Source organism: Cariama cristata, unplaced genomic scaffold, assembly GCF_000690535.1.
Source record: "Cariama cristata isolate BGI_N322 unplaced genomic scaffold, ASM69053v1 scaffold4997, whole genome shotgun sequence".
Taxonomy (NCBI): Eukaryota; Metazoa; Chordata; class Aves; order Cariamiformes; family Cariamidae; genus Cariama; species Cariama cristata.
The window spans coordinates 12358-19838 of NW_009624784.1; the positions used below are offsets into that span (position 1 = coordinate 12358).

At 46.6% G+C, this 7481-nt stretch overlaps 1 protein-coding gene across 2 annotated transcripts in view; it reads left to right on the top strand.

Moving 5' to 3' along the window:
* Nucleotides 1-7481, top strand: part of LOC104164073 (UDP-glucuronosyltransferase 2A2-like) — a 13319-nt gene that overhangs the window by 2318 nt on the left and 3520 nt on the right. The window contains exons 1-2 of one of the 2 annotated variants that reach the window (XM_009703298.1): nt 3697-4420; nt 6315-6463. In XM_009703298.1, the coding sequence (XP_009701600.1) occupies nt 3697-4420; nt 6315-6463 (873 nt within the window). Of the gene's footprint in view, nt 1-3696; nt 4421-6314; nt 6464-7481 lie in introns of those variants that run through there. The other variant, XM_009703297.1, reaches the window with a different exon arrangement.

A 7481-nucleotide genomic window follows, 5' to 3' on the forward strand; every position in this document is an offset into this window, starting at 1 on the left:
GTTACCAGCAGGAAGATGTTGCCGGCTGGTGCCAGCCACCTTTTTCCCCAGGAGAAAACATGCCGTTATCCAGGACGGGATTTCACGCCAGCTACCTTGGCTCCCTGCCCTCCGGAGCAAGGCAGCGTCACGCATGCCCAGCCCAGTTTGGGAGTGCTGCTGCTCCGGGTGAAGGAAGGCCACCGGGGCATTGCCACACAGGGCAGGCTATGGCTGGGAAGGAGGTGGCAGTGCTGTGGCTGCTGGCTGTGTTGGGCTGGGGGTCCGGGGGGAAGGTGTTGGTCTGGCCGGCTGACAACAGCCACTGGCTGAACATGGAGTACATACTCCAGGAGCTTGTGGTCCGGGGCCACGAGGTGACCGTGCTGCTGCCTTCGTGCTTCCTCATCCTCAACCCCACACAGCCCTCACCCTTCCAGTTTGAGGTGGTTGAGGTGCCAATCACCAAAAAGGAGATGGCTACCTTACTGGAAGAATTTTTCTATTTTTGGTTTTACCAGGAGAGAGTGTTACCTGTCTGGGAAAGTTTTTATAAGATAGCTCAACTGGTGAACAAGCTGGAGAAAGTAACCAAAATCATTTGTGATGAAGTCCTGAAGAATGAGGCGCTACTGGAGAGATTGCGGGCATCCACCTTCGATGTCCTCTTGGCAGACCCGCTGGCACCCAGTGGGGAGCTCTTTGCTGAGAAGCTGGGTATCCCCTTTGTGTACACCATCCGGTTCTCCGTAGGCAACACGGTGGAGCGGCTCTGTGGGATGCTCCCAGCGCCTCCTTCCTACGTACCAGCCACCCTAACCAGCCTAACAGATAGGATGTCCTTCCTGGAAAGGCTAAAAAACATCTTCTCCTACGCTGTGCAGGATATCATGTATCATCACCTTCTCTGGGGAAGCTGGGATCGATACTACAGTGATGTTTTAGGTAAGGCTGCTCTTACTTCCAGAAATTACATCTGCTGAGAGTAAACACCCAGAGCTTGGAGGTTAAGGCACAAATGAGGAGCAAGACAGTGCCGAACTCGCTCTCCTTCCCCCAGAATTCCTGCATCAAGAAAAACAATCCAGGCAAGTACAACCGTTGCCTGTTAATCCTGACCTGCTACACGAGCACAGCTAAGTCCGCACAGGTACTTCTAGGATAGATAAAACAGTGCTAAAGCCACTTGAAACACAGCTCATCAGTCATATTCATAGATGAATCTTGACAAACACCAAGAACTGCAAAATCGCACTATATAGCTGCCAAACACTGGTACTGAATTAAACCTTTTGAAGTAGACATAAAAAATGGTTTTGGAAAGCTCTACAACACAACTACCTTTTTTCCCTTAGCGCCCTTTTTGCTTGCTGGCTTATCTCAAATGAGACCTAGTGGCGTCCTTCGGTCTTTTAAAGCCTGGGAGAGCGGCTGAGCCCCGGTTTGCACTGATAAAAGGCCCTCAGCAGACACAGGGTTCTTTGCTTTTCTGAAAGTGTCTCTAAGAAACATTAGAAAACAGTCATATTTATTTATAAGTTTTTTTTCTTTTTTAAATAATAGTTGCATAATTATTTTCACATTTTTTGCCCTAAGTGATTACTGTAATGTTTAAAAGGAAACAGGGCAAACATACATGCATTGTTGGTGGGGAGATAAAATGGATGTTATTTCAACATGAAGCTTTAAGTGTTTTTATTTATATTTCATTAGTAGGGTGTAATTCTGCTGAGACAGCTAAGTTGTTAAGATACCCTACTATTAGAGTACCTAGCTCTGTGTTTACTTGGGTTGCTTATCATGTTTGACAGAGATTAGAAAATCTTGTGCTGGCAGAAACATGGTTTGCTGATCTGCCGTGTAAGCCTCAGAGCTGCCTGGATCTTGCGTTGTCTTTTTTGTTGTTAAATGTGGGGTTTAGCATTTAAGGCTCCACGTGCAATACCTGTTTCGTTAGCTGTGTCAGCTTAGCTGTTCTCTGCCCTGTGATATGCCTTGATCTGGCGTGTATCCAGTCCTGAAGGAGGTGTGAAAGGAAGGGGCAAGGATCTCACAAAAACGGGGCGATGCCCCAGCTCCTGCATGCACCTTCTCTTTCTCCTTGGAAAATCTTCTTCAGGGTTCTGATTATTCCAGCTGCTTTCCTAGAGCTGCCTAAGGGCTTTTTCGAGTGATGAGGTTGAAGCATGATGAAAGACTGCTTGCTCCACTGTCAGTCTAGCGAGAAGAGCTTGTGTGGTGGTGCTGAGCTCCTGGAGGGGTGCTCAGGCTCTATTTAGACTCGGTCTGAGCCTCAACTGCCCTCTGCTTAGCAGAGAGCAGCTGCCTGTTCTCTTCCCTGGACGCATCAGGAGCACCAAGCATCTCCAGTACATCTGCAGGATGCAGTCAAGAGGAGAAGTCAGGTCTCTTGTCTCGGCAGTATCTGTTCTGGACTACATGATACGGACACACGGATGCCAGCTTGCAGCATCTTCCCAAGAGAAGGCACAGAAGCAGCAAGGGGAGCAAAACCTGTGTTCCTCACCTCCTGTTTCTCTCCTGAGGTGGTCCGATGCTGGAGTCATCTCTACCAGGGCTGGGTCCTTCCAGCAACAGTGCTGTGTGTCCACAGCATCTGGTTATAGAGAGGGCAGAAGGAGAGCTCCCTGCGGACTGGTTGTGAATCACTGCAGGACATTTTGCACCTAGTAAAATGAGGAGGTAAAAATTGTAACCAGCTTTACAGGTAGGGTTGGTTCTACAGGGCAAAGAAGCAAATCTAGGCTGTAGTCAAGTGATAAAATAGGGTTCATCTGGTAGCTGTCTGAACAGTCCCAGGGGCTGCTCATGTGCTTTCCCTGGCCTGAGCTCCTGCTTGGTACAGGAATGCGTATCTTTACCTTGAAGGTCTGGTATGAGGGTACACTCATTTTGTCTAGAATAGAATTAATTGTCTTCACAGTAGCTTGCAGGGTGCTATGTTTTGGATTTGTGCTGCAAACAGAGTTAATAATTTGGGGATGTTTTTGTTATCACTGAGCAGGGCTTACCCAGAGCCAAGGCCTTTTCTGCCTCTCACCCCACCAGTGAGGAGGCTGGGGGGGCACAAGGAGTTGGGAGGGGACACGGCTGGGACAGCTGACCCCAATGACCCAAGGGATGTCCCGCACCATATGACGCCATGCTCAGCGTATACAGCTGCGGGGGGAGAAGTTTGCCAGGGCTGCTGTCGCTCAGGGACTGGCTGGGCATCGGCTGGCTGGCAGTGAGCAATTGTTTTTTCCATTACTTGTTTTTGTTGGGTTTATTTTTAGTTTTTGCTTATTAAGCTGTCTCTATCTCAATCTGTGAGTTTTCTAACTTTTGCCCTTCCTTCTCCCCTCCTACTGCGGGGGAGTGAAAGGCTTTGTGGTGCTTGGCTGCCTATCAAGATTAAACCACAATACAGGGAAAACACTTCTGGTCCTCACATGCTGCTAAACGTATTTTGTGGCGAGCAGAAACAGAAGCTGCCATCAGTTTGAGATCAGCTGTGGCTCTGCAGGAGGCTCCAGAAGGGGATTTGCGGCTTGCCCAGTCCTCCCATGAGCGCTGCTTTGTGTTCTGACACTCCCTCTTGCCAAGCTTGGCACCAAGTGGATCTCACTTTTATTGGCGGGCTCTGAAGTGTTTGCACACTGGAGCAGTGAACTGCTTCCAGCTCCGTCAGACCGGAGGTGTACATGGAGTGCTGAGATGATGGGGCCAAGGTTCTCTCGGCTGCTCTGGGCCTACGCGTGTTGCTTGAGCTTTGGCTTTTGTGGGAAGGTGGTGGTCTGGCCCACTGATGCAAGTCACTGGATCAATTTGAAAGTGCTGCTGGAAGAGCTCATCCTCCGGGGTCACGAAGTGACTGTGCTGGTGCCCTCAAGCAATCTGCTCATCAACTACCAAGACACCTCCTCCCCATTCACCTTTGAAGTCTTGCAAGTCCCCTTTACCCAGAAGACCCTGGATGCTACCATGGACGACTTCCTCAATTTCTGGCTGAATGAGGTCTCTAACCTCCCCCCATGGGAGGTGATGTGGAGGATGAAAGAGGACCTGGAGGTCTTCACCAATATGTCAAAGCAGACCTGTGACACCTTGCTGATGAACCCTCAGCTGATCGCAAAGCTGCAGCAGGCCAAGTTTGATGTTCTGATCGCTGACCCTCTGTCTGCAGGCGGGGAGCTCATAGCAGAAATCCTATCAATCCCTTTTGTCTACAGCTTCCGCTTCTCTGATGGGAATGTGGTAGAGCGGCTGTGCGGTGGGCTCCCGTCCCCACCTTCTTATGTGCCTGCTAGCACAAGGGGGCTGACAGACCAGATGTCCTTCATGGAAAGACTACAGAACTTCCTCTTTTATTTTTACATGGATTTATTTTTCTTGAAGTTTTGGCGAGACAAATGGGATGGATACTACAGTAACGCCTTAGGTAAGGCAGCGGTTAAGTGGTTTCTCCTCTTGCATAGGTTGCACCTTTTGAATGTTTTGGGAGCTCGATGCTGTTGTCTCAAAATATTCTGTCTCAATGGCTAGCAGAGATGGTAATCCTGTTTTGGTCACATGGAGGCTGTGGTTCCCCCTTTAGCTCTGGTCTAGTCTAACAAACACCAGTGCGGTCTTGCTCTAGTTCCTCTTGAGGATCTTTAGAGCACTCAGTTCTAATTTTTGTCAGCGATGATACTGCTGGTGAGCTCTTGCAGTAAGCTGCTGCCCATTTTTGTGCTTTCAGAGGACAGTTGTTGCCTCTTCATCTTGATGACAGGCACTTACTACAGTTAAGATGGTAGTAGATAAAGGCTGGAGGGCAAAATCATTCCTTAACTAAGTGTAAGGCCCTGGAGACAGCTCCATTGACCACACGGGGATGGAGTTAACCTCGTTGCAGCTAGGACCAGTGGCTGTCTCTGGACAACTGCAGAGCAAAAAAGCGCTTTGTTCACATTGCATGCATCGTCTGGAGGTATCATCTTGCAACCCTGCGGAGTACAGGATGCTAAGCGTGAGTTCATATTCTCCCATAATAAATACTAAGAACTGTCACCTTTCCCTCTCATCCACCATTCAGAGTTTGAAATAGTCTCCTTAACCTACATATATACCTGAAATTTTTGTTCCAACCTAGTACAACTCACGCTTGATTCAAAGTCTATTAGAGACCTTTGAGTTCAATGGACTTTGAATCTTACACAGAATATCTATATTTAGGCAGATAACAAGCAAACAGCAAGCACAAGGGCATCTATTCTGTTGCTTTCCAATCTCTTCCTGCATTTCCCCAAAAACACTGCTGTGCTCTGCAAACTAGTCCCTGTTCCCTAGATTCTTTTTTTTTTCTTTAATACCATATAAGACTTAATTACACTTTTATATCACTCTACTTGTAATGCAGCCTTAATTTTCACTCCAGTAACTTTGTAATTGACTCATTGCTCTTTACTTAAAATAAAAACAAAAATTACTGGTGTAAATTGAAATGCTGATCAAGTAGTTTAAGAAGATGCCCTACAGATAATTTTTATCTTGCTGCTTATTTGGCTTGGTTCCTGCTTGCATTAGGCTGGCTTTGGATAATCATTTACCAACACTCCTAACCCTTTTACTCCCCAGTTCCTCTTTGTGGGGAAAATACTGCAAAGACAACTTGCAACATGCACCCGAGAATATGTATTTTTCCAAACAGGAAGCTATAAAACAGTTTTACCCACTGGATTTTTTTTTCTACAGATGGATTTCTAGAGATGTTGGATTTTGCATAAAATGACATTGAAAGTATCTATGGATTTGGCCAAATTTTCCCGATATGTGTCAGGAGGAGGTGACTCAGTCCCCAGCAACCACTGACTTGAGGCACTATTTGAAAAATGCCACAGAACTTTGTTTAAAAACTATCCTCCTCCCTCACTGGTGATCATCACTTTGCGATTCATTTATTTTTTATTTGGAACTGAATTTTCTGTGATTGTTCTCTTCCCCAAAATGTGTTTTTATCACAAGCACAGGTCTTTCAGCGGTACAAGAACTGCACTTCTGTATCACAGAAACTAAATGCTTCTCACTTACTCTTGTACTGCTCTCAATTCACCCTGAAGGTTCAAAATCCTTTCAAAGATCATATTGCCTTGTTCGTGGCAACCTGCCAAAGCCGAAGAGAGGACAGGGCAAGGAATTGGTCTAGATTTGTCCATGTTTTCATTTCATGCATGATTTGATAGGCTACACTGACTGAGAGTGCCAAAAGACAAAGGTAAGGCTCCTATTTTGCAATCCACAGCAAACAAGGCTGTTCCCGTGCATGTTGTAAACTCCTTGTACCTTGTCCATAGGAAGGCCCACAACCCTGTGTGAGACGATGGGGAAAGCAGAGATATGGTTAATCAGAACATACTGGGATTTTGAATTTCCACGTCCTTTCCTGCCCAACTTTGAGTTCGTCGGAGGACTTCATTGCCAGCCTGCAAAGCCGTTACCAAAGGTATCCCAACGTCGTTCTGCCCTTGGTTGGCTCTTTGCCCAGCAGAACAAAACCTGTTTCTCTCCCTGATCAACCATGCAAGCCATGTCCTGAGAAAACTCATTCTTAGGGAAGATGCTCTGCTACCAGTGGGGAGCACGGAGCTATTTAGCAATCTGTCTGTACTTGTGCAAACGGAGGGCTGGGTTTGCAGCCTGCTGCCTTAAAAAAGGATAGCTGAGGTCAGCAGGAGGCAATACAGTGTTTGTTTCAAGAAAAATAGGTACTACCTCAGAGTAGTTAAGTGGAAGATTTAATTCTAAGATACAGACTTGCAGCCCACAATGACATTGAAATACGTGATGCACTGTTAAGGGGACAAATTCTTTAGATAAAATGCAGTCAAGACTTGCAGGAAGAGATGAGTGATAAACACTTTTTCTATTGTTGCCTAGTTTAAGACATCCTAAAGGGAGTAAAATACTCAGAATCTCCAGCCTATGCTCTGCTGTGAATGGCAATATTCAGGTAGAATTTGAAACTCCCGGATACCGATGACGGCAACATGACAAGCTCTGGTCTAGATTATCACTCCTGTAGGAGCCTTAGAGGAGGCAGGGTATTTTCAGCAGAAGTCATCTACTAAAAGAAACCACCTAACTCTCTTCCTCTTCTCCTGTAGGAGGGGTTGAGCTGGGGCAAAAGGATATCCATTCTCTTTTGGATGCTATTGCTCCATTTCACATGACTAAAAAAAGTAAGAGGAAGGCCTATTGGTCTGATTTGTAGAAAATCTGTTTAGCAACATCTGCAGTATTGCAAGAAATACGGAACTGGCTGACCAACAAAGTGACAGCAGCAACTCAATGAATCTCTGATCAGGATGCTGAAAAACCCTGTGAGTTATCAGCACCGTCCCTTCCTGCAGAGCTATGAAATAAAGTACTTATTCCAGGAAAAATCCAGAACCATGACTGACTATGCTAGGGTGGATGTCATAGGGTATGGCCCTCTCTCGCAAGTGCCAGGATCCATTCCC